The sequence below is a fragment of the Phyllobates terribilis genome, unplaced genomic scaffold (genome assembly GCF_046119375.1).
Source record: "Phyllobates terribilis strain yellow unplaced genomic scaffold, ASM4611937v1 Scaffold_11__3_contigs__length_659146591, whole genome shotgun sequence".
Lineage (NCBI taxonomy): Eukaryota > Metazoa > Chordata > Amphibia > Anura > Dendrobatidae > Phyllobates > Phyllobates terribilis.
In genome coordinates this window covers 371,214,687-371,239,619 of record NW_027362771.1, presented here as the reverse complement: position 1 = coordinate 371,239,619, position 24,933 = coordinate 371,214,687, and the positions used below count along the sequence as shown (strand labels likewise).

The 24,933-nt window shown below is 44.3% G+C and overlaps 1 protein-coding gene across 3 annotated transcripts in view; it reads left to right on the top strand.

Moving 5' to 3' along the window:
- The window catches only part of ENTREP2 (endosomal transmembrane epsin interactor 2), a 1,396,283-nt gene that overhangs the window by 1,219,095 nt on the left and 152,255 nt on the right, over positions 1 to 24,933 (top strand). For 2 of the 3 annotated variants that reach the window (XM_073652930.1, XM_073652929.1), the window contains exon 8: positions 20,086 to 20,181. The exons of the other annotated variant lie outside the window; for it this stretch is intronic. In XM_073652930.1, coding sequence (XP_073509031.1) covers positions 20,086 to 20,181 — 96 coding nt within the window. The remainder of the gene's footprint in view (positions 1 to 20,085; positions 20,182 to 24,933) is intronic. 3 annotated transcript variants of the gene reach the window in all.

Below are 24,933 nucleotides of genomic sequence, written 5' to 3'. Positions count from 1 at the left end.
CGGAGCCCTCTTTTCGGGGTAATGCCCCTTTGCTGGGAGAGTGATCTGAGGGTGAACCAGTACTGGTGGAGGTGGAAGAACCCATGCAGTTAGGGGGTGCTCTGCATCGTACGTTTCCCCTGAGATCCGCAAAAAGAAAGGCATGTGTTTTTTTCTGGAAAAAGGGACATTTTATTGGGGCCTGTCCCTCGATTCCTAAACAAAATAAAACTCGATTAACCCATGGCAGTCTGGAGTTGGAAAATCAAGGTGTGTGTTTGCCGTCAACCTGCAGTTCTCAGTTTGTCCTGACAACAGAGGTGCTAGAGAGCAGGACTGAGAAAATTTCTGTTTGTAGACAGTGGAGCTGAAGTCAGCATGGTTGATGCTGAGTTTGTGAGAACTCATAGGCTGGTTTGCTGTACTTTAGCTAAGCCCATTCCTGTTTTTGCCATCGACTCTGTGTGATTGCACAGAAAGCTCTGATTCAGATTGTACATAATGTAAGATTTAGGGTGGGGTGTGTTCATTGTGAGATAATTCCTTGTTATGTCCTGGACGGTCTTCCCACTCCAATTGTACTGGGTCTACCCTGATTGATGAAACTTAATCCGATAGTGGATTGGCAATCCAGAGAGATCATTGAATGGGGAGATTACTGCCATGAGAACTGTTTAAACATTTCCCTTTCTGCAGTCTCTACAAAGTCCTTACCTGCATTTTTGTCTGGTTTTGAGGACATTTTTTCTGAGAAGGGGTGTCGGGAATTGCCTCCCCATCAAGCATACGACTGTCCTATTAACCTAACCCCCGGAGCTAAACTACCGAAGTCCAGACTGTATAATCTTTCTTGCCCTGAGAGACAAGCCATGAAGGATTTCATTGCGGAAAGTCTGGAGAAGGGACACATCAGGCCCTCATCTTCGCCTGTGGTGGCAGGGTTCTTCTTTGTAAAGAAAAAAGGTGGCGGTCTACGTCCCTGTTTAGATTTCTGGGAATTAAATCAAATTACCATCGGAGATCCATACCCTCTTCCTCTGATTCCGGATTTGTTCAGCCAGGTTGTGGGAGCTAAGGTATTCTGCAAGTTGGATTTAAGGGGAGCCTACAATCTGGTTAGAATCAGAAAAGGGGACGAATAGAAAACAGCGTTCAATACCCCTTAAGGGCATTTCGAGAGTCTGGTTATGCCTTTCGGTTTGACCAACGCACCTAAGGTTTTCCAGCATTTCATAAATGATATTTTGCATCATTGGTGGGGAGGTTTGTTGTGGTCTATCTGGACGATATTTTGGTTTACTCACCTGATTTTCAGACACATCGGGGGCATGTTAAACAAGTGCTCCAGATATTAAGAGATAACAAACTCTATGCCAAACTGGAAAAAAGTGTTTTCGCCGTTCAGGAGGTGCAGTTTTTGGGGTACTTGTTGTCATCTTCAGGTTTTCAGATGGATCCGGAGAAGATCCGTGCAGTCCTTGATCGGGATCGTCCCGAGAACCTGAAGGCTCTGCAACGGTTTTTGGGCTTTACTAATTTTTACATGAAATTCATCCAAAATTACACAGTAGTTGTGAAACCCCTTACTAACATAAGTAAGTAGGGGTCTGATTTTTCCAAATGGTCAGAGGCTTCCCTCCAGGCTTTTTCTTCCTTAAAGAATTATTTTGCCGCTGCACCTATACTCAGTCAACCTGATGTTTCCCAGCCCTTTATTGTGGAAGTTGATGTGTCAGATGTGGGGGATGGGGCTGTGTCGTCTCAGGGTCCGTCCCCTGGTAAACTGTGTCCATGCGCCTTCTTTTCTAAAAAATTGTCTTCGGCTGAGAGAAATTATGATGTGGGTAATAGGGAACTCTTGGCAATTAAATTGGCGTTCGAAAACTTGGTGCACTGGAAGGGTTATAGTCCAGAGGAGAGGATGTGGGTTTCAGAATCAGAGGTGAATGCTCCCAGGTTGGTTCGTTCATTTCACACCTCTTATCCTGAGAAACCCGGTCCTGAGTGTCCGGAGGCCACTCGTAGAGGTGGGGGTACTGTGACGGGTGTATCAGAAGTGACAGACAGTCGCACTGCAGTTGGTTGCAGGAGATCTCTTTGTTTGGCATTACTGACACCTTATTAGAAGCTGTCTTTCTAGGACCCAATGGCTACCTTCCTCTTGCTAATTAACATCCTGTATAAATACCTGCTGTTTGCTAGAGGGAGGTGCCAGCGATATGCACATGACCCCTTGTGAAGACTTGAGCAAGTGCAGTACTTCTTCCTCTCTGGAGCTAAGAGGACGTGTGTTCATCTCTCTGAAGTTGACTAAAGCTAAGCTATCTTCCCTTGTTTGTTCCCCCTTGTTGTCTTTAGTTGTCAGTGGGGATCGACTAGCACTCATCCCCTCCCTTCCCTAGCCAGGTCCAAATGTAGCACCCCGAGGGCTCGGCTGCTACAGGGGTATTGCACCTCAAACCAGAGGTGTGATATTCCACTCCCGGGTAAGGATGGAGTGTGGACCAGGACTCGGTAGGCTGCATGCACCACACACACCCCATTTCCGAGGGACAGCTCAACTGTGCTCCCACTAGACAGAAGTGCAGGCACAACAGCATCTGTCCCTGGCTGGAGTGGGGAGGGGGAGGAAAACCCAGTGGTGTAGGAGCCGATAGGGGTGGGTCTCTGGGCAAAGGTAGGAGCCCATTGGTTGCTAGTCACCTGGGCTCACACATAGAGGGAGGTATATAAGGTGGGCACCATCTTAGAACAGTGTTCAGTCCGGGGAGTCTGTTCAGAGAGGAGTTCAGCCAGAGAGGGCTGACAGGGAGCTGTGGCTCAGTCTGGGCCCAGCTCCACGAGACAGGCCTGGAGTGGAGGCCAGAAACAGCAGAGAGAACAGGAACAGAAGAGAAAGGAAAAAAGGAACAGCACATTAGGCCCAGAGACACGAGAGAAGAAGGAACCCCATAGGCCCATGAGATTGCGAGTGACGGGTTAGCAGAACAGGGTACCGGATCCCAAATTGGTGGAGGTGACTAATCCTCAGCCAAAGACCGGCGGTCGTGACTATATCTCGGTGCGACCCCTCACTACACCTACCAGGAAGGCATACCACATAGGGTCAGGGACGCAGAGATCAGCGTACCAAGAGAAGGCCCGAGGCAGCCGGACAAACGTAGAGTCACTGGTGGGGCACGGCCAGAGAAGGGAAGAGAAGGGAGCCCTGTGCCACGCTCTGGAATTGCCTGGGAGTTGGTCGAGCCCCTTGCCTGGTGGACGCAGCACGGCTTGGGCAGTCACCGCCGGTACCGAGGTGACTAGGACCAGTAAAGAACTGTGAGTAAAGCATTGGAAACTGCAACCACACAACTCTGTGCTTCCTCGCCGCACCAGCACTACCAGTGCTGGGACGCTCGTGCACCATCACTCCCATCATCCACACTAACTGCCCTGAGGCTATACTTCTCCCGTGGGGAGTCATCCCATTCTTAGCTGCACACATAACACCGGCCTCAGCGGTCTGCCTTGCAGCGGCGGCCCCCACTGACCGCAATCCACGGGTGGCGTAGTCGGACTATTATCTCACTAATAAGACTGCCACTGAATTGACCACCCTGGGCACGGACCGGGTCAGCGCCACGGAGACTACAACCCCCAGCGATCCGGCTCCGGGTATTCACTGCACAACACAGGCCCAGGGGCGCGTCACAAATGCCAGGGAAAGACCGGGTGAGGTTTCTGTGCAGTGATTGGTGCAGAACCAATATAGGGATGTTAGGGTAGACAGGGTGATATAAGGTCAGCCTAGGAGGTCTCCACTACCCCTTTTCCCTAGAGTCTGGGCCCCCTTTTCCCCCTTACTTTCGTGTTGCCCTTAGTCTTTCCTACACCTTGCGTGAAACTGGAATTATCTACCCCAGCACTGCCCTCTGCCCACACACTGCACGCTCATTGGCTGGTATTATCTGCCCCAGCACTGACCTCTGTCATTTATCCCAGCATTTGGAATCACAGAGCAGTGTTCTGTGCCCTCACCCAGTGTTACAAGGGTGAGAGAGCAGGGTGTCGGCTCTCTGCCCACATAGAACGTCCTGACGTCTGCAAGTGTCAGTGTTCCAGGCTCTAGACGTGTGCATCGCAGTGGGTGTGTTAAAGGGGTTGGCCGGTCCAAATCGATAAGTCTGCAGTCAATCTGTGTGTCACTCTGTGTGACTGCAAACTTATGAATCCGGTGCATGCACATACAAGTGTATGAATGACTGCAAAACATTAGACTGCACTCGGATGACATCAGAGTACAGTGCGATTATTGCAGATGCTGGAAATGGAGGAGATGGAGAAATTAAGTTCTCTATCTTCTCCGCACCTGTGATCCAACGGTCATTTGCATATAGCATCTCATTCTCCCACATGAGGGAATCATTAGATGCTATACGCCAGTGTGAGTGTACCCTAACAGTGAACATGCCAGATCCTTCTCATGCAAATAAAGGGATTCTCCAGTTTAAAAAAAACAAGTCTGCAGGCCCTCTATGTGTGACTCTATGTGACTGCAGACTAGTGAATCCTCACATCGCACGCACTGCGCGCTGTGAGGATTCTCCAGTGTTGGTAGCGGTGCAAGTGTGTAATATGCTCATGGCCACCTTCAGACTATACTGTGTCAGTCCTTGCATATTGTTATAGTGCTGGCTTCCTGTTGAGAAGTTGTCAGATTCCTGTGGAGAAATTGTCAGCTCTGTTGCAATGAAGGAGAGAGGATCAGAGCATTGTTATAGCGCCTGCTCCCTGTGTAGGGGTTGTCAGATCCCTGTGGAGGGGTTGTCAGATCTCTGTGGAGGGGTTGTCAGATCCCTGTGGAGGAGTTGTCACATCCCTGTGAAGGGATTGTCAGATCCCTGTGGAGGGGTTGTCAGATTTGCTGCACTGAGGCAGAGAGGATCAGAGCATTGTTATAGAGCTGACTTCCTGTGGAGGGATTGTCAGATCCCTGTGGAGGGGTTGTCTGATCCCTGTGGAGGGGTTGTCAGATCCCTGTGGAGGGGTTTTCAGTGCTGCTGCAGTGAGGCAGAGAGGATCAGAGCATTTTTATTGCATTGACACAGCTGATTGGACTGGGCTGTTCAGTCAGCTGTTCTCTGTATAGTCACAGTGCTTGCCATGAATGCATATGGAAAGTGCCTCCTCCTTATAGCTGCTTGGGAAGCTGTAACCCAATCAGATATTCACATAGATGGAGGGAGTGGACAGAGGATGGCCTGGCAGAGACTGGGGGAGGTGTCTGTGGCTGGAGCAGGAGGAGGGAGAGGGTCTGGCAGAGACTGGGGGAGGTGTCTGTGGCTGGAGCAGGAGGAAGGAGAGGGTCTGGCAGAGACTGGGGGAGGTGTCTGTGGCTGGAGCAGGAGGAGGGAGAGGGTCTGGCAGAGACTGGGGGAGGTGTCTGTGGCTGGAGCAGGAGGAGGGAGAGGGTCTGGCAGAGACTGGGGGAGGTGTCTGTGGCTGGAGGAGGGAGAGGGTCTGGCAGAGACTGGGGGAGGTGTCTGTAGCTGGAGCAGGAGGAGGGAGAGGGTCTGGCAGAGACTGGGGGAGGTGTCTGTGGCTGGAGCAGGAGGAAGGAGAGGGTCTGGCAGAGACTGGGGGAGGTGTCTGTAGCTGGAGCAGGAGGAGGGAGAGGGTCTGGCAGAGACTGGGGGAGGTGTCTGTGGCTGGAGCAGGAGGAAGGAGAGGGTCTGGCAGAGACTGGGGGAGGTGTCTGTAGCTGGAGCAGGAGGATGGAGAGGGTCTAGCAGAGACTGGGGGAGGTGTCTGTGGCTGGAGCAGGAGGAGGGAGAGGGTCTGGCAGAGACTGGGGGAGGTGTCTGTGGCTGGAGCAGGAGGAGGGAGAGGGTCTGGCAGAGACTGGGGGAGGTGTCTGTAGCTGGAGCAGGAGGAGGGAGAGGGTCTGGCAGAGACTGGGGGAGGTGTCTGTGGCTGGAGCAGGAGGAAGGAGAGGGTCTGGCAGAGACTGGGGGAGGTGTCTGTAGCTGGAGCAGGAGGATGGAGAGGGTCTAGCAGAGACTGGGGGAGGTGTCTGTGGCTGGAGCAGGAGGAGGGAGAGGGTCTGGCAGAGACTGGGGGAGGTGTCTGTGGCTGGAGCAGGAGGAAGGAGAGGGTCTGGCAGAGACTGGGGGAGGTGTCTGTAGCTGGAGCAGGAGGATGGAGAGGGTCTGGCAGAGACTGGGGGAGGTGTCTGTGGCTGGAGCAGGAGGAGGGAGAGGGTCTGGCAGAGACTGGGGGAGGTGTCTGTGGCTGGAGCAGGAGGAAGGAGAGGGTCTGGCAGAGACTGGGGGAGGTGTCTGTAGCTGGAGCAGGAGGATGGAGAGGGTCTAGCAGAGACTGAGGGAGGTGTCTGTGGCTGGAGCAGGAGGAGGGAGAGGGTCTGGCAGAGACTGGGGGAGGTGTCTGTGGCTGGAGCAGGAGGAAGGAGAGGGTCTGGCAGAGACTGGGGGAGGTGTCTGTAGCTGGAGCAGGAGGATGGAGAGGGTCTAGCAGAGACTGAGGGAGGTGTCTGTGGCTGGAGCAGGAGGAGGGAGAGGGTCAGGCAGAGACTGGGGGAGGTGTCTGTGGCTGGAGCAGGAGGAGGGAGAGGGTCTGGCAGAGACTGGGGAAGGTGTCTGTGGCTGGAGCAGGAGGACAGAGAGGGTCTGGTAGAGACTAGGCGTGGTGTCTGATGTGACCTCACCGACTAGACTCTACCAGACAGGAAAACTCTAGTTTTTCACCAGCTCCGCCAGAATCTGGAATGAGGCTGGTCCCATGACATGTTTGCATCTAGGCAATGGAGCAGAATGCTGACAGGGAGTAAATTACAAACTGTCAGCATTCTGCAGCCAAGATACATACACAGATTATACTGAATGCCCAGAAAATCCCTTTAACAGGAAGTATGAAGAGGGTTGGGGGACCCGAGTGGCCTTGGAGAAGAAGCAGCAGTGATCAGTAAGGTGCCTATTCTTTATTTGGGGCATTCTGGACATTTTTTTTTTTAAAGTCAAATATCAAGGATTGGCAAACCCTATAATGTGTTGCTTCCAATTGGTACCAACATCAAAGTTGATGTTGAATTCCAAGCCTTTGGCATGTTAATTCTTTCTGTTATGAGTCAACTTATAATTAAAATTAAATTCTTAACAGTGTGCTTTTAGCATTAAAGGGAATCTGTCAGCAGGTTTTTGCGACCTCATCTGAGATCAGCATGATGTAGAGAAAGAGACCCTGGATCCAAAGTTTACTGGGTGCATCCGTTCTGACAGTCAGAGCTTTCAGATTTAGCAATTCAGCAGAGCTGAGAAAGCTGTCCCTGCCTACACCAGGCTTTGTATGTACTATGGCTATAGACAGTGAGCTGCTTATCACAGAAAGGGTACAGAGTCGGACTTGCAAGCACTTGCCAGGTAGTCTCAGCAATGTTAATCTCCAGGTGATTAAACCTTCAGTCTAAGTAAACAACACCACACAGCCAGACATGTGACACATCATTGAATTCAGTGTTTTAAGCCCTATGTCATGCTGTCCTCAGATTACATAGCAAAAACCTGCTAACAGATTCCCTTTAAAGGTAGACTGTAGAGGCATCATGATGTTTCTAGTACTGCATGGGCTCTTGGATGTCATCAGAGCATAGAGGTGATGGTTATAAATTGTCTTGGCAGTAATCCTGCACATAAAACTGAATGATTTCTGTGATAGCCACACAACAGTATTTACTGCTTAGCATTAGCCATAAAAGAAAATGATTATAAAATCTTGCACATCCACCACTCTATACAATGTTAACCGAAACACTACAACACAAAACACTTTCAAGGCAGAGATCTCACATTGAGATTGCTTAAAGGAACTCAGGGCACTTATGTTTCATTGCATGGCAACAAGAGGAAATAGACAACTATATATCGTGCAAGATTTCGGCAACCACAGATAATTCCCCAGATGCAGTTTAAGGACAGTGCCTGCAGAAAGCAGTTTAAATTGGCAGGAGTCCAGTTTCCCATATTATAGATAGAAGTATATTTCCATACACAATATATGAGCTGATTGTCTGCACTTCTGGCTGCAGAACAATTCTTCTCAGTTTCCCTTCGTTTTATTTTTTGCCCACTTCTATTTTTTCATGATGACATTTTTAGCAGCACTTCTTGAGACTGTAGAATTCATATTCCTCATCTGCTGATTTCCTCTGATGTGTTCAACTCAATACCACTTTCCTGATTGAGTACATAGGAGCTATCTCATATATTCCCACTGCAAAATTTAAATGGGATTGCCTATGATGCTTGAAGTGATCACATACTTAACCTGCATCAGTGTCTAACTGAAGGACTGGATGAGACCTATCTGCTATGAATAACTCTAAATGCTTTATGTCTTTTTCTCTGCTTTTCCTGACATAGTTCTTGTGTAATCCGAGCACTGCTGTTGTAAATGACCTTGTAGAGAAACACATTTGCTGCCTGTTTTAAGTTTTATTTAACCTCCTGCTGCTCAGGGATGCTCCTCGCCAACAGTTTCGATACCGATCTAGCAAATGTTACTTTTAGGATAATGAGATATCTGTGTAAGGGTAAGATTGAGTTAGTCACAGTTTTGACTTTTCTTGTTATATCCCAATGACACTATAGCAAGGATTGTCCCATTTTTCATGTCCCCATATAACAGTGCCTCCTTGTTTGAAGGAAAGTGTGAGAAAGCGTATTCAATGAATCCCTGTGTTTGCATGTTAAAGGGAATCTGTCACCAGGTTTTTGCTACCTCATCTGAGAGCGGCATAATATAGAGAGAGAGACCCTGAGTCCAATCATGTATCACTTAGTTTACTGGGTGCAGCTGTTGTGATGAAATCAGAGGTTTTAGATGTAGCATGTAGCAAAGCATAGAAAGCTAACCCTGCCCATACCTCTGCTCTCTATTTTATATTAACAGTGAGCTGTTTATCAGTGGAGGGAGCATGGTCAGACCAGGGCTCACAGGAGCTGTAGTTCAGGCAGTGATAATCTCTTGGTGATAAAACATTCATGATATTGAAACAACAGCACAAAGCCTAATAAATGACACATCATTGAAATCAGTGTCTCAGCCCCTTCCTCGTGCTATCCTCATATTACATAGCAAAAACCTGCTGACATATTCCTTTTAAATATAACATTGGTTGCATACAAGGGTATGTTTCATCGCTGAATATTTGCACATCCCAGTGGTGTAACCGAGATACCCTAATATGGGATCTGCATGAGATCCTAAAATAAGGCCCATAGATTCAGACAGTAAGTTTAGAGGAAAGAAGCACATTCTTTTGGAAGGATACATGGGCCCGGTCAACTTCAGCACTAGACCTGCACAGATGCTTGACCCTTTGGGCTTTAGAGCCCATTAAATAAACTTGTCTGACAAATGACAGAAAAGTGAATCCTATCTGCTTAAAATCACAGAAAAACTTGATATTTACTGATACATAAATAATGATGAACTGTCATACACACCTTACATAAGGAAGTATATACTGTCACATAGATAAAGCTAAAGGGTCCCAGTCACATAGTTACAGTACATTTGGTGCACCATGCCATCTTATGGTCTATTACCAACACCCATACTGTTAAATCAGACTTATGAGTCCTCACACTAATATTACAAACAAAGCACTCAAATAGGAATGATATCACAGAAAAAAGGCCATAATACCTAAAAATGCTATTAATGATGGCCTTGGATCCCCTGTTTAGAGATAAAGTAGGTATAGTGAAGGGCTGCAAGTATTGAGTGAGATACACGACAAGAGAATCCTCAATATAGAGATGTAGCAAGTGCGAGCCAGATGGCGTTCTACTCTGCCAGCGTCACCTATGCTATCTACATATGCACCTAGTCTTAGTCAAGTAATTGAACGACCGCCTAGACAAATGGAATAGGTGCACTGGGATAACTGCGTAGCATGCTGCTTTAGTTATGGTAAGAAATGGTTAACAAATCTGCACAGCATTTGTATTGATGTTTGTTGACTCCTAGCTAACTAGCTGTTGTGGCTAATACTTTATTGATTACTTCACAATAAAGCCCCAGCTAGAATTATTTCCCATATTTACACTGTGTGCAGAATTATTAGGCAAGTTGTATTTTAGAGGATTATTTTTATTATTGATCAACAACTATGTTCTCAATCAACCCAAAAGTCTCATAAATATCCAATCTTAATATTTTTGGAAGTTGGAGTGTCTTTTTTTTTAGATTTGGCTATCTTAGGAGGATATCTGTTTGTGCAGGTAACTATTACTGTGCAAAATTATTAGGCAACTTAATAAAAACCAAATATAATCCCATCTCACTTGTTTATTATCACCAGGTAAACCAATATCAGTGCACAAAATTTAGAAATAAACATTTCTGACATGCAAAAACAAAAACCTAAAAAATTAGTGATCAATATAGCCTCCTTTCTTTATGATGACACTCAACAGCCTTCCATCCATAGATTCTTTCAGTTGCTTAATCTGTTTTCGATCAACATTGCGTGCAGCAGCCACCACAGCCTCCCAGACACTGTTCCGAGATGTGTACTGTTTTCCCTCCCTGTAGATCTCACATTTTATGATGGACCACAGGTTCTCTATGGGGTTCAGATCAGGTGAACAAGGGGGCCATGTCATAATTTTTTCTTCTTTTAGACCTTTACTGGCCAGCCACACTGTGGAGTAGTTGGATGCATGTGATGGAGCATTGTCCTGCATGAAAATCATGTTTTTCTTGAACGATACCGACTTCTTCCTGTACCACTGCTTGAAGAAGTTGTCTTCCAGAAACTGGCAGTAGGTCTGGGAGTTGAGCCTCACTCCATCCTCAACCCGAAAAGGTCCCACAAGTTCATCTTTGATGATACCATCCCATACCAGTACCCCACCTCCACCTTGCTGGCGTCTGAGTCGGAGTGGAGCTCTCTGCCCTTTACTAATCCAGCCTCTGGCCCATCCATCTGGCCCATCAAGAGTCACTCTCATTTCATCAGTCCATAAAACCTTTGAAAAATCAGTCTTAAGATATTTCTTGGCTCATTCTTGACGTTTTATCTTATGTTTCTTGTTCAAAGTTGGTCGTTTTTTAGCCTTCCTTACCTTGGCCATGTCCCTGAGTATCACACACCTTGTGCTTTTTGATACTTCAGTAACGTTGCAGCTCTGAAATATGGCAAAACTGGTGGCGAATGACATCTTGGCAGCTTCACGCTTGATGTTCCTCTATTCATGGGCAGTTATTTTGTGCTTTTTTGGCTTCTTGCGACCCTGTTGGCTATTTGCCATGAAATGCTTGATTGTTCGGTGATCACGCTTCAAAAGTTTGGAAATTTCAAGACTGCTGCATCCCTCTGCAAGACATCTCATAATTTTGGACGTTTCAGAGCCCGTCAAATCTCTCTTCTGACCCATTTTGCCAAAGGAAAGGAAGTTGCCTAATAATTAAGCACACCTTATATAGGGTGTTGATGTCATTAGTCAACACCCCTCCTCATTACAGAGATGCACATCACCAGATTTACTTAATTGGTAGTTGGCTCTCAAGCCTATGCAGCTTGAAGTAGGACAACATGTATAAAAAGTATCATGTGATGAAGATACTCATTTGCCTAATATTCTGCACACAGTGTATATTGTCTTTCAAGATATATTCATTGGATTTGTGCTAAGTTCTACATACATTCCGCCCTATTCAGTATTTGGTAGGTTGCAAATTGTTACTTTTTCTAAATGAGAAGAAGGACATGAATTTTTTTAATCCTTGGGTGGGAGGGTTAATGTAAAGAAACATTATAGTTGTCACTATAAGCAAAATTCTATCAAGTTTTTTCTAGAATGAGTTATATTTATTTATTACAGTGTCAGCTTTTATCACATAAAACAGTAAATGACATTGTAAAAATATTTAAAAAATTGACAACTGTTTGCTGCATAAAACCAAGCATGATAACAATGGACATCTTAGGCCATTGAGATATTTTTGCATTCTTATTACTTTAAAGGGAACTTATGTCAATAAACGATTCAAACATGCAAAAATGGGGCAATGAAAGCCTGGTTACCAGGAAGAAATGAACTTTGTCCTCCCTGCAGCCTCCGACTTTCAATTATAGAGGTGCGGCGAGATGGGCTTCAGTAACTGTTTATTGCGCAATGAGCGGCGGCAGTAACCATGCCCCAACACTGACTGACAGCCGGATCAGCAGTGTATCAATACAGAGCTGTCAGTCAGTCATGCAAGATATTTTGACAGATGCAACACCTTCCCATTATAATGTTTGGTGTTATTCACATGCCCATATTTTATCACGGACCGTGTGTCCATGCAAAACTCATGGAGACATGTCCATTTTTCTCCAGTATCTCAGATAAAAATAGCCAATACAAGTCTGTGAGTGAGAGAAAAACATGTCAACAGATGGCATCCATGTACAATCCGTGTCCTGCTCATTGGCACCTATGAAGTTTAAGTACATAATGTGGAATATCTCCTGAAAAAAATGAATCAAGTGAAACAGTTTTTTTGTATAGAGCACTCGTGTTAAATACAAAAGAGCAAATGATAAGCAATAATTTAAAACAAAAAACAATGGGAGGAAAAAATAGAAAAACCTAAAGATTGCTGTGTCACTGGTATTGGCACCCTTTACATTAATTTAGTATGGAAACGCATTTTAAGTCGCATGTGGTAAATCACAAAAGTGATTAATTGTCGGTGCCCATGTGACATGAATTAGCCAATGAATGATGACTTCAGTGTTTTAAAAAGCCACGTGGTAGGCCCTGTTCCTTTGTCACAATGGTGAAGACAAAGGAGCTGTCCGAGGACATCGGAACTGCTATTATTAGCCATCACAAGACTTCCAAAGGGTATAAGCCCATCTCCAAAGACCTTGGTATCCCAGTTTCAAGAGTGCGCAACATTATTAAGAAGTTTGCCAAGCATGGAACCGTCAAGAACCTCCCTGGATTTGGGGGAAAGAGGAAAACTGGCAAAATGTCTTCAAAGGTTGGTGTGAATGGTGGAAAAACACCACGTCAAACATCCAAAGACCTGAAGGTCAACCTGGAACAGTCTGGAGTCATGGTTTTAACAAGCAGAGCTTTATTGGCGAAAGGCCAAGGACGAAACCATTGCTAAAGACATAAAAAGGAATGACTGATATTTGCCAAAGAGTACCTTGACAAACCACAATCTTTCTGGGAAAATGATGTGTGGACAGATGGAACAAAAATAGAGCTTTTTGGCAATTCAAAGCAATAGTTTGTTTACAGACGCCATAATGAAACTTAGAAGGAAAAGAACACCTTACCAATAGTTAAGCATGGTGGAGGATCCATAATTGTGTGGGGTTGTTTTGCTGCATCTGGTACTGGAGACCTTGACCATATCACAGGAATCATGAAATCAGAGAATTATCAAGAGATTTTAGAGCAAAATGTCCTACCCACTGTAAGAAAACTTGGTTTGAGTCGAAGATCATGGGTCCTCCGGGAAGACAATGACCCAAAGCACACATCCAAAGTACACAGGAATGATTGAAAAAGAAAAAATTGAGGGGTGAGCTGAAATCTGCCATTGGGAAAAAGAACCCTGCAAACATTCAAGAGCTTGAACAAACTGCAAAGGAAGAGTGGGAGAAAATTCCAGCTGAGAAGTGCAAGAAGCTTATAGATGTCTACAAGAAACGTTTGGACGCTGTCATCAATGCCAAAGTGTGTGCAGTATTGTGGTCCTTACTTTCAAAATTGTTTTCTTCAGTCTGCAACCCTTGATTCTGTTTCTGTATGTAAACTAAAAATGCAGAAAATAATTCAGCCAGATATATACAGATTTAGGGGCCCCTACCTATCATGAAACTTTCTGGATTTTTGCCATGGCAGAGTCCCATTTGCACCTCGTCTAAAAGATCTGGTTGTGGCTGGATGGCGCAATTTTTTTCTGAATATAGCCTGACATTAAAGGGAACCTGTCAGGTTCCTCGTGCTCCCAGAACCACCAGCAGTTGTCTTTGCATATATAACCACCCAACCTAACAGCAGTCCCTGTATTACAAATATTTCTAAAGTCCCTTTATGATATGTAAATGAGGGCTTTGACTAGTGTTGGTGTCCCCAGACTAGTCGGCCCACTTAGCATGTTATTACGCCCCTGTGGGCGTGATAACCTAACTTACAAATGCCTGTGGCATCGCTAGCGCTATACTTACCTTGCACATGCGCGTGGCTTCTTCCTCTCACTACACTGGGCCTCTGAAGCTGGGTGTACACATGTTGGCTTCAGAGAGGTGCACTGCACATGATTGGAAGTCTCTGCACTGGGGTAATCCCCTGAAGAAGTTGATGCAAAATGCGCATTGGGAAACCTGTCCCCACTCTACCCAGGTTGTCAGATGAGTATTGTTGTATGTGTGGTATATTTTGAATCCTGTATATCCTTCTACCTGTGTGTTTAACCTCTACACAAAAACATCAGGACAACATTTGGCTGGACGTTCCAGCCTCCACATGACTATATCTCCTATTCGATATCATTACTGTCAGTGCAACTTATAACTTATTGACTACTGGCTTGCATTCTATTTGATATTGATACCTGTAACACTATACGCTATATTTTGGTTATATTTGTCTATTTTATGCAACCTCTATTATAAGTACTTGTGACATGGATTACTTATTACCCTATATGGGAATCTAGATTACCCATTAGGCCACAGTGATACTCTATTTAGATGTTATATATACAGGTGCATCTCACTAAATTAGAATATCATCAAAAAGTTAATTCATTTAAGTTCTTCAATACAAAAAGGGAAACATATATTATATAGAGTCATTACAAACAGAGTGATCTATTTCTAGTGTTTACTTCTGTCAGTGTTGATGATTATGGCTTACAGCCAATGAAAACAAAAAAAAAATTATTTCAGTAAATTAAAATAATTAACAAAAAACACCTGCAAAGGCTTCCTACGCATTTAAAAGGGTCCATTAGTCTGTTTCAGTAGCCTCCACAATCATGGGGAAGACAGCTGACTTGACAAGTGTCCAGAAGGCAGCCATTGACACACTCCATAAGGTCCCAGAGTTCCAATTTTCATTTGGAATCAAGGTCCCAGAGGCTGGAGGAAGAGTGGAGAGGCCACAATCCAAGCTGCTTGAGGTCTTATGTGAAGTTTCCACAATCAGTGATAGTTTGGGGAGCCATGTCATCTGCTGGTGTAGGTCCACTGTGTTTTATCAAGACCAAAGTCAGGGCAGCCGTCTACCAGGAAATGTTAGAGCACTTCATGCTTCCCTCTGCCGACAAGCTTTTAGGAGATGGAAATTTCATTCTCCAGCAGGACTTGGCACCTGTCCACACTGCCAAAAGTACCAATACCTGGTTTAAAAACAACAGTATCACTATGCTTGATTGGCCAGCAAACTCGCCTGACCTTAACCCCATAGAGAATCTATGGGGTATTGTCAAGAGGAAGATGAGAGACACCAGACCCAACAATGCAGATGAGCTGAAGGCTGCTATCAAAGCAACCTGGGCTTCCATAACATCTCAGCAGTGCCACAGGCTGATCGCCTTCATGCCACGCCGCATTGATGCAGTAATTGATGCAAAAGGAGCCCCGACCAAGTATTGAGGGCATTTACTGAACATACATTTCAGTAAGCCAACATTTCGGATTTTAAAAACATTTTTCAAGCTGTTGTTATAAAGTATTCTAATTTACTGAGATAATGACTTTTGTGTTTTCATTGGCTGTAAGCCATAATCATCAACAATAACAGAAATAAACACTTGAAATAGATCACTCTGTTTGTAATGACTATATAATATATGAATTTCACTTTTTGTATTGAAGAACTGAAATAAATGAACTTTTTGATGATATTCTAATTTAGTGAGATGCACCTGTATGTGTATATATACATGTGTGTGTGTGTATATATATATATATATATATACAGTACAGACCAAAAGTTTGGACACGCCTTCTCATTTAAAGATTTTTCTGTATTTTCATGACTATGAAAATTGTACATTCACACTGAAGGCATCAAAACTATGAAATAACACATGTGGAATTAAATACTTAACAAAAAAGTGTGAAACAACTGAAAATATGTCTTATATTCTAGGTTCTTAAAAGTAGCCACCTTTTGCTTTGATGACTGCTTTGCACACTCATGGCATTCTCTTGATGAGCTTCAAGAGGTAGTCACCGAAAATGGTCTTCCAACAATCTTGAAGGAGTTCCCAGAGATGCTTAGCACTTTTTGGCCCTTTTGCCTTCACTCTGCGGTCCAGCTCACCCCAAACCATCTCGATTGGGTTCAGTTCTGGTGACTGTGGAGGCCAGGTCATCTGGCGTAGCACCCCATCACTCTACTTCTTGGTCAAATAGCCCTTACACAGCCTGGAGGTGTGTTTGGGGTCATTGTCCTGTTGAAAAATATATGATGGTCCAACTAAACGCAAACCGGATGGAATAGCATGCCGCAGCAAGATGCTGTGGTAGCCATGCTGGTTCAGTATGCCTCAATTTTGAATAAATCCCCAACAGTGTCACCAGCAAAGCACGCCCACACCATCACACCTCCTCCTCCATGCTTCACGGTGGGAACCAGGCATGTAGAGTCCTTCCGTTCACCTTTTCTGCGTCGCACAAAGACACTGTGGTTGGAACCAAAGATCTCAAATTTGGACTCATCAGACCAAAGCACAGATTTTCACTGGTCTAATGTCCATTCCTTGTGTTCTTTAGCCCAAACAAGTCTCTTCTGCTTGTTGCCTGTCCTTAGCAGTGGTTTCCTAGCAGCTATTTTACCATGAAGGCCTGCTGCACAAAGTCTCCTCTTAACAGTTGTTGAAGAGATGTGTCTGCTGCTAGAACTCTGTGTGGCATTGACCTGGTCTCTAATCTGAGCTGCTGTTAACCTGCGATTTCTGAGGCTGGTGACTCGGATAAACTTATCCTTAGAAGCAGAGGTGACTCTTGGTCTTCCTTTCCTGGGGCGGTCCTCATGTGAGCCAGTTTCTTTGTAGTGCTTGATGGTTTTTGCAACTGCACTTAGGGACACTTTCAAAGTTTTCCCAATTTTCGCACTGACTGACCTTCATTTCTTAAAGTAATGATGGCTACTTGTTTTTCTTTACTTAGCTGCTTTTTTCTTGCCATAATACAAATTCTAACAGTCTATTCAGTAGGACTATCAGCTGTGTATCGACCAGACTTCTGCACAACACAACTGATGGTCCCAACCCCATTTATAAGGCAAAAAAATCCCACTTATTAAACCTGACAGGGCACACCTGTGAAGTGAAAACCATTTCCTTTGACTACCTCTTGAAGCTCATCAAGAGAATGCCAAGAGTGTGCAAAGCAGTCATCAAAGCAAAAGGTGGCTACTTTGAAGAACCTAGAATATAAGACATATTTTCAGTTGTTTCACACTTTTTTGTTAAGTATATAATTCCACATGTGTTAATTCATAGTTTTGATGCCTTCAGTGTGAATGTACAATTTTCATAGTCATGAAAATACAGAAAAATCTTTAAATGAGGAGGTGTGTCCAAACTTTTGGTTTGTACTGTATGTATATAGCCTTTGAAGCATTGTCAGTATATATACATAAAGTATTTACTCGTGTTATTTTTTCTGTCATGTGGGAGTGTGGGGTCTCTTTACTATTTCTCCCGTTTTAAATATTATAATTGTTAAAATGATGAATCAATAAAAATGTACCATTTTTTAAATATTAAGGTGCATTCGCCTCCTTGATCTTTTTGGGTTCCTATTAGTGATGAGCGAGCACTAAAATGCTCGGGTGCCCGAAGCTCGGGTCGAGCACATTAGAATACTCGGGTGCTCGACCCGAGCAACGAGCCCAATGTAAGTCTATGGGAAACTCGAGCATTTTTTTGGTGGTCCCCCCCCCCGGCGGTGTGCAGAAGGTCAAAAATTGCCCAAATCGATGGGAACAGTGCTCAATTAAGCATCAGGCAGGCAGAATATATAGGCAGACTGGCAGGCAGGGTATATAGGAGGGTGCATGAAAAACATAACAGGGCACTTGGAACACACTAATGCCCTCCGATTTTCATGCACCCATCTCTTTAAAAAAGCCGGCCGGCAATTCATCAGCTGCATACACCGGTACCAGACAATTTAGAACAGAAAGAATAGAGCATCACACATAGATTAGATAGATAGAAATATGTCAGTCACATATATAATAAGTAAAGTGACAGTGTTGGTTACTGTACTTGTCATTCAGTGTTAAAATAAAGGATTTTTTAAAAAATAAATAATAGTGTTTTTGTCTCTTTAAAAAAGCTGACGGAAATTCATCAGCGGCATACATCGGTACCAGACAATTTAGAACAGAAAGAATAGAGCATCACACATAGATTAGATAGATAGAAATATGTCAGTCACATATATAATAAGTAAAGTGACAGTGTTGGCTACTGTACTTGTCATTCAGTGTTAAAATAAAGGATTTGGCGTGGGGTTCCCCATAATTTTAGTCTCTAGCGGAGGTTAAGCAGACGGCTGGGGCAGATGTTTGAAGCCTGGGAAAGGGGTAATACCCACGGAGCTTCCCAGGCTACTAATATCAGCCCCCAGCTGAATACCTAGCCTTTACTAGCTATTAAAATGGGGGACCTGAAAAAAATGATGTGGGGTCCCCCTATTTTAATAGCTAGCAAAGGCTAGGCAGACAGCTGGGGGCTGATATTAATAGCCGAGGAAAGGTTCCATGCTGATATTTGTAGCCTGGGAAGCTCCGTGGGTATTACCCCCTTCCCAGGCTTCAAACATATGCCCCAGCCGTCTGCTTAACCTCCGCTAGAGACTAAAATTACGGGGAACCCTACGCCAATTTTTTTTTTTAATAAATCCTTTATTTTAACACTAAATGACAAGTACAGTAAGCAACACTGTCACTGTACTTCATATATATGTGACTGACATGTTTCTATCTATCTAATCTATGTGTGATGCTCTATTCTTTCTGTTCTAAGTTGTCTGTTACCGATGTATGCCGCTGATGAATTTCCGTTAGCTTTTTTAAAGAGACAAAAACACTATTATTTATTTTTTTAAAAATCCTTTATTTTAACGCTGATGAATTGCCGGCCGGCTTTTTTAAAAAGACAAAAACACTATTATTTTTTTTTAATAAATCCTTTATTTTAACACTAAATAACAAGTACAGTAGCCAACACTGTCACTGTACTTATTATATATGTGACTGACATGTTTCTAATCTATCTAATCTATGTGTGATGCTCTATTCTTTCTGTTCTAAATTGTCGGGTACCGGTGTATGTCGCTGATGAATTGCCGGCTTTTCATGTTTCACTGTGAGCACTGTTCCCATCGATTTGGGCAATCACTGTAATGCCACAACAACCATGGCTGTGACATTACAGTGAGTGGCAGACAATCCCTGCATGATTGTTGCTCTAAATAGCGCCAAACATGCAGGGAGGGGACCCGAGCTCGAAAGTACTCAGCGAGCTCCGAGCATCTCAAATACTGAGATGCTCGGGCGAGCATCGAGCAGTGGCTGTTAGAACCTTGCTGTTAGGTTTTTTTTCCTTTGCTGGTCACATGACCTTGTTGGCCTATTTAATCCTGCTCCGCCCTTCTGGCTTTGCTGGACTTCATTGTATATCTACTTTCTAGCTAGCCTGTGCTCTGTATCTAGCTCTGTTAGTTTGCTTGGTCTACGGACCTCTATGTTCTATCTATTTTGTTTGTTCGTCTGTCTGCTACTATTTCTGTTAGGAGGTGTCCCATATTCCTCCCAGTCCTTAGTACTTGTAGGGATTCCCTCCCCACATCTATAGGTCTCCGTACAGAATAGATTAGGACTTTAGCAGGTCTGATCGCAGGATCAGGTTCCCTGTTACATCGTAGGGATTCAGCTGAGTCCTATAGTAGGGACAGATCTCCTCTCTTTCCTTAGCTTTGGTAGCAGAACATAACAGTAAGTCCAGCCTGCAAATTCTCTAAGGAAAGATTTTTTTTTTTTTTTTTTTTGTTCCATCATGGTGTCGGTTCAGGATTTGGCTAAACACCTGCAGGGACTCTCTCTGGAAGTGGCCGAGCTCCGTCAGCACGTGAGAAACTGTCCTGGAGCATATTTCTTGGAGCCTAAGGTATGTTTGCCGGATTTATTTTTTGGTGAACATCGAGAATTTTTTTCATTTAAAAATGCTTGCTTATTGTATTTTCGTTTGAGACCCAAGTCCTCTGGGGATGAATCCCATCGCGTAGGGTTCATAATGTCACTTTTGCGCAAAGAGCCTCAGGAGTGGGCCTTTTCTTTGCAACCTAGTGATACATGCTTCAGATCAGTGGATAGTTTTTTTTCTGCTTTAGGATTATTATATGATGATCCTGACCGTGTGGCATCAGCTGAGACTGAGTTGAGACGTTTAAAACAAGGATCAGGTAATGTGGAAAAATATTGTACTCATTTTCGTCGTTGGTCCACTCAAACAGGGTGGAACGATTCTGCTCTGAAAAGTCTATTTCTTGCTGGGCTCAGTGAAAGGGTTAAAGACCTGCTAATTGCTTATCCTACACCTGAGGATTTGCAACAGGCTATGCAATTAGCTATACGGGTGGATAGAAGACTGCGTGCTAGGGTTAATGAGAGCAAATCCTCTGCTATGTCAGTTTCTGGTTATGATAATGTGTGTACTAACAGTGGTGAACCGATGGAGATTGGATCGGTGGCACCTCGCTCTCAAGAAAAAGACCGTCGTTTTTCGGAAGGCTTGTGTTTCTATTGCGGAAAATCTGGTCATTTGATTAAAGGCTGTGAGCTTCGTATGAAGAAAGAAAAAAAAATGGTCAGTCACGCCCGTATTGCCTGTTTAAATTCCAAGGGTATATTTTTAGCTGCTTCCACGATTGCTCAGGAAAAATTAATGGAATTTCGGGTGTTTGTTGATTGCGGGTCTACACTGAATGTAATTGATGGGGGATTCGTGGAAAAACTCAATTTAAAACCTGAACCTTTATCATCCCCCATTGCTGTGGTTTCTGTGGATGGCTCCCCTTTGAAGAATATTACTCTCAAGGTCAGTGAATTTCCTCTCACTATTAATGGTGTTCACCATGAGAAATTGGATTTGGTAGTGTTGAATAACTTGCCCTCTCCAGTAATATTGGGTTTGCCCTGGTTAAAATTTCACAATCCTGTACTGGATTGGTCTACCAGTGAAATTAAATCCTGGAGCCATAAATGTTATGACAAGTGTTGTAACGGGCGTATTGCAGCTTTGGATAGGGGAGAATTGCCTGTTCCTATTCAGGATTTTTGGAGAGTTTTTTCTGAGAAGGAATCGCAGGTTTTGCCTCCCCATAGAGACTATGATTGTTCTATTGAATTTGTCCCTGGAGCGACTCTTCCTAAAAGTCGTTTATTTAACCTTACTATTCCTGAGAGGAAGGCTTTGGATGAATACATACAGACAAGTTTGGCCGCCGGTCACATTAGGCCCTCTAAGTCTCCTGTGGCGGTTGGATTTTTTTTTTGTAAAAAAAAAGGACGGCGGTTTACGTCCTTGTCTGGATTTTCGTGAGATTAACAAAATTACTGTACGCAATCCTTACCCACTGCCATTGATTCCTGATCTGTTTAACCAGTTATTGGGGGCCAAGTGGTTCTCTAAAATTGACCTTAAGGGGGCATACAATCTGTTGCGCATGAAGGAGGGTGATGAATGGAAGACTGCTTTTAACACTCCTGTGGGTCATTTTGAGAATCTGGTTATGCCTTTTGGTCTTACTAATGCTCCTGCATTTTTTCAGAATCTGATTAATGACATCCTTAGACCTTTGATCGGTAAAAATGTGGTTGTGTATTTGGATGACATTTTGATTTATTCGCCAGATCTGGAGTCTCATTGGCGGAGCGTGCGTGAGGTATTACAGTTATTAATGGACAATTCGCTTTTTGCTAAGCTGGAGAAATGTGAGTTCGCTGTACAGAGAATTAGTTTTTTGGGCTACATTATCTCCAGCAAAGGTATTGAGATGGATCCGGTTAAGGTTCAGGCTGTGCAGGAATGGCCTAGGCCTATTGGTTTGAAATCGATACAGAGGTTTTTGGGTTTCGCCAATTACTATAGAAAATTCATAAAAAATTTTTCTAGTATTGTCAAACCTCTGACTGATCTCACCAGGAAAGGTGCTGATGCGGTTCAGTGGTCTTCTGAGGCCATTGAAGCTTTTGTGTATCTCAAGGAGAGGTTCACCTCTGCTCCCATCCTTATGCAGCCTGATGTTACTAGGCCGTTTTTGGTTGAGGTTGATGCTTCCTCTGTGGGGGTTGGCGCAGTATTGTCTCAGGATAACGGGGATGGATTACATCCCTGTGCCTTTTTTTCAAAAAAATTTTCGGAGACTGAATTGAATTACGATATTGGTAATCGGGAATTATTGGCTATTAAACTCGCATTTGAACACTGGCGCCACTTCTTGGAAGGTGCGGAATTTCCCGTTCAGGTTCTTACGGATCATAAAAATCTGATATATCTTGATGCTGCCAAGCGCCTGAATGCCCGTCAGGCTAGGTGGGCACTGTTTTTCTCGCGGTTTAATTTCTCCGTTACTTACATCCCTGGTACTAAGAATGTTAAGGCGGATGCCTTGTCTCGCAGTTTTTCTCCCATAGTCGGTGCTGAGAAAGAGGAAAACATTTTACAAGAAGGTGTTGTGATAGCTGCTTTAGACTCCGTTTTGGAAGATGAGATTCTTAAAGCTCAGGAGAATGCCCCATCTAACACTCCTCATGGGAGGTTGTTTGTGCCTGGGACCTTTAGGAGAGATTTGTTTGTTGAGTGTCACGAATCTCGGTTGGCAGGTCATCCCGGAATCTCTGAGACCAAGAGACTGGTGGGTCGCAGTTTTTGGTGGCCTGGATGGCAGAAGGAAGTCATTAAGTGGGTGCGCCAATGTACTATATGTGCTAGATCTAAGTCCTCACATACTCCTGCTGCGGGGTTACTTTGTCCTTTGGAGGTCCCCAGTGCTCCTTGGACACATTTGGCTATGGACTTTATAACTGACCTTCCCCCCTCTGAGGGTTTTACTGTCATCTGGGTGGTCGTGGACCGTTTTAGCAAGATGTGTCACTTGGTTCCCTTCGTCAAACTGCCCTGCGCTAAAACTCTCGCTAAGGCCTTTGTCAAGGAAATTGTCAGACTTCATGGCGTTCCTACTGACATTGTTTCTGATAGGGGTCCTCAGTTCGTGGCTCGTTTTTGGCGTGCCTTTTGTGACAGGTTGGGAATTCATTTGTCGTTTTCGTCCGGATATCATCCTGAATCTAATGGCCAGACAGAAAGGAAAAACCAGGATGTTGAGCAGTTCTTGCATTGTTTTGTGGCAGACAATCAAGAGGGGTGGTCTGAGTTTCTGCCACTTGCCGAATTTGCTCTGAACAATCATACATCTTCTTCTGCTGGTTGTTCGCCTTTTTTTTGTTGTTCTGGGAGACATCCGTCGTTTGGGTCGTTCTCCAAGTTGGGATCTGCCGTGCCTGAGGAGGAGAATTTTTCCGGTGATTTGGAAAGAGTTTGGACGGATGTGCGTGGTAATCTTCAGGAGGCCAACAGAAAATCTAAAGACTACTTTGATAGGAAACGACAGGAGGTTTTGTTCGCTGTTGGTGACATGGTTTGGTTGTCCTCTAGGAATCTGCGGTTGAGGATTCCTTCTAAGAAATTGGGTCCCAAGTTTGTAGGGCCCTTTAAGGTGCTTCAGGTTGTCAACCAATCTGCTGTTAGGTTAGAGGTTCCTACCTCCTGGAGAATTAATCCGGTCTTTCATGTCTCTCTGTTAAAAAAAGCTGTTGTGTCGGATGGTGACGCCTCTGCCTCTGTTCCTCCGGTGGTGGAGGACGGGGAATATGAAATTTCTCGCATCCTTGACTCTAGACGGTATAGAGGTAGTTTGCAGTATCTTGTGGCCTGGAAAGGTTTCGGACCCGAGGATAACTCTTGGGTGAGGTCAGATGATGTTTCCGCGTCCAGACTTATCAGAGCGTTTCACAGGAGATTTCCTGATAAGCCTGGTCCTAGGGGATCCGGAGGATCCTCTTAGAAGGGGGGGTACTGTTAGAACCTTGCTGTTAGGTTTTTTTTCCTTTGCTGGTCACATGACCTTGTTGGCCTATTTAATCCTGCTCCGCCCTTCTGGCTTTGCTGGACTTCATTGTATATCTACTTTCTAGCTAGCCTGTGCTCTGTATCTAGCTCTGTTAGTTTGCTTGGTCTACGGACCTCTATGTTCTATCTATTTTGTTTGTTCGTCTGTCTGCTACTATTTCTGTTAGGAGGTGTCCCATATTCCTCCCAGTCCTTAGTACTTGTAGGGATTCCCTCCCCACATCTATAGGTCTCCGTACAGACTAGATTAGGACTTTAGCAGGTCTGATCGCAGGATCAGGTTCCCTGTTACATCGTAGGGATTCAGCTGAGTCCTATAGTAGGGACAGATCTCCTCTCTTTCCTTAGCTTTGGTAGCAGAACATAACAGTGGCGAGCATGCTCGCTCATCACTAGTTCCTATATTTGATGAAAGTGCTGCTTTAAATAGATCGTTTTGATTTTTTGATTTCTCAAACAAGTATTTAACTGTCAGGTAACAAAAGTAACTGTTTTTGTTGCAAAACAAACATGATTTGTAATTTCTGATCATAATGGCTAATTTTTACCAAGATATGTTCAAACGACTATATATCTTGATTGGTAGGGACATGTAATTGCAAAGATTTTTAAAATGTTTGTAGTTTATTTAGTTTTTTACCCAAATTAATCATTTCAGAGTGCCCCATCAAAAAATGTAAAATATAATTTTTTGCTTGCATTAATGACCACCCTAGTGTGCAACCAAGT